This window comes from Kryptolebias marmoratus, linkage group LG7 (assembly GCF_001649575.2).
Source record: "Kryptolebias marmoratus isolate JLee-2015 linkage group LG7, ASM164957v2, whole genome shotgun sequence".
Classification (NCBI taxonomy): domain Eukaryota; kingdom Metazoa; phylum Chordata; class Actinopteri; order Cyprinodontiformes; family Rivulidae; genus Kryptolebias; species Kryptolebias marmoratus.
Genome location: NC_051436.1, coordinates 10,001,630 through 10,002,942, shown reverse-complemented (window position 1 = coordinate 10,002,942; position 1,313 = coordinate 10,001,630). Strand labels below are relative to the sequence as shown.

Below are 1,313 nucleotides of genomic sequence, written 5' to 3'. Positions count from 1 at the left end.
AACAACAACTACAGCTGCTGCAACTACAACCACACAAGCTCCAACCACAACTACAGCTGCTCCAACAACAACTACAGCTGCCGCAACTACAACCACAGCTACCCCAACAACAACTACAGCTGCTGCAACTACAACCACACAAGCTCCAACCACAACTACAGCTGCTCCAACAACAACTACAGCTGCCGCAACTACAACCACAGCTACCCCAACAACAACTACAGCTGCTGCAACTACAACCACACANCAACAACTACAACACTTGCCACAACCACAGGTGTACAATCTACCACTACAGCTTCTGCAATTACAACTGCACCTGCTCCAACGACAATCACAGCTGGCGCTGCCCTTAGTACAACCACACCTGCTACAACAACAACTGATACACCTGCCACAACCACACGTGGTCCAACCACAGCTGTCCCAACAACCACCACAATGGTACCAACAACTACAACACTTGCCACAACCACAGTTGCCCCTACAACAACTACAGCTGCCCCAACAACTACAACGCCTGTTCCAACAACAACCACAATGGTCCCAACAACTACAACACTTGCCAAAACCACAGCTGTACTATCCACCACTACAGCTGCTACAATTACAAACACACCTGCTCCAACAACTACTACAGCTGCTGCAACAACTACAAAACCTGCCACAACTGCCCCATCTGCCACTACAGCTTCGGCAACTACAACCACACCTGCTCCGACAACCACACCTGCTCCACCCACATCTACAGCTGCCCCAACAACAACCACTATGGCCCCAACAACTACATCACCTGCCACAACCACAGCTGTCCCAACAACAACTACAGCTGCCCCAACTACAACCACACGTGCTCCAACCACAACCACAGCTGTCCCAACCACAACTACAGCTATCCCAACAACTACAACACCTGCCACAAGCACACCTGCTTCAACCACAACCACAGCTGTCCCAACACCTACAACACCTGCTATTACCACAGCTGCCCCTACCACAACTATAGCTGTCCCAACTACAACCACACCTGCTCCAACAACTACTACAGCTGTCCCAACATCTACAACACCTAGTACTACCACAACTGTCCCAACTACAACCACAGCTGCCCCAACCACAACCACACCTGCTCCAACAACTACTACACCTGCCCCAACAACTACATCACCTGCCACAACCACAGCTGCCCCAACAACAACTATAGCTATTCCAACTACAACCACAACTATCCCAACAACAACCACAGCTGCCCCAACCACAACCACAACTGCTCCAACAACTACTACAGCTGCCTCAACCACAACCACAGCTGC

The 1,313-nt window shown here is 50.6% G+C and overlaps 1 protein-coding gene across 1 annotated transcript in view; it reads left to right on the top strand.

The window, feature by feature from the left end:
* The first annotated feature begins 253 nt into the window (after positions 1–253).
* LOC108229165 (mucin-2-like) overlaps positions 254–1,313 on the top strand; it is a 1,392-nt gene continuing 332 nt past the window's right edge. The window contains exon 1 of the mRNA XM_037976731.1: positions 254–1,311. Coding sequence (XP_037832659.1) covers positions 442–1,311 — 870 coding nt within the window. The 5' untranslated portion in view covers positions 254–441. The remainder of the gene's footprint in view (positions 1,312–1,313) is intronic.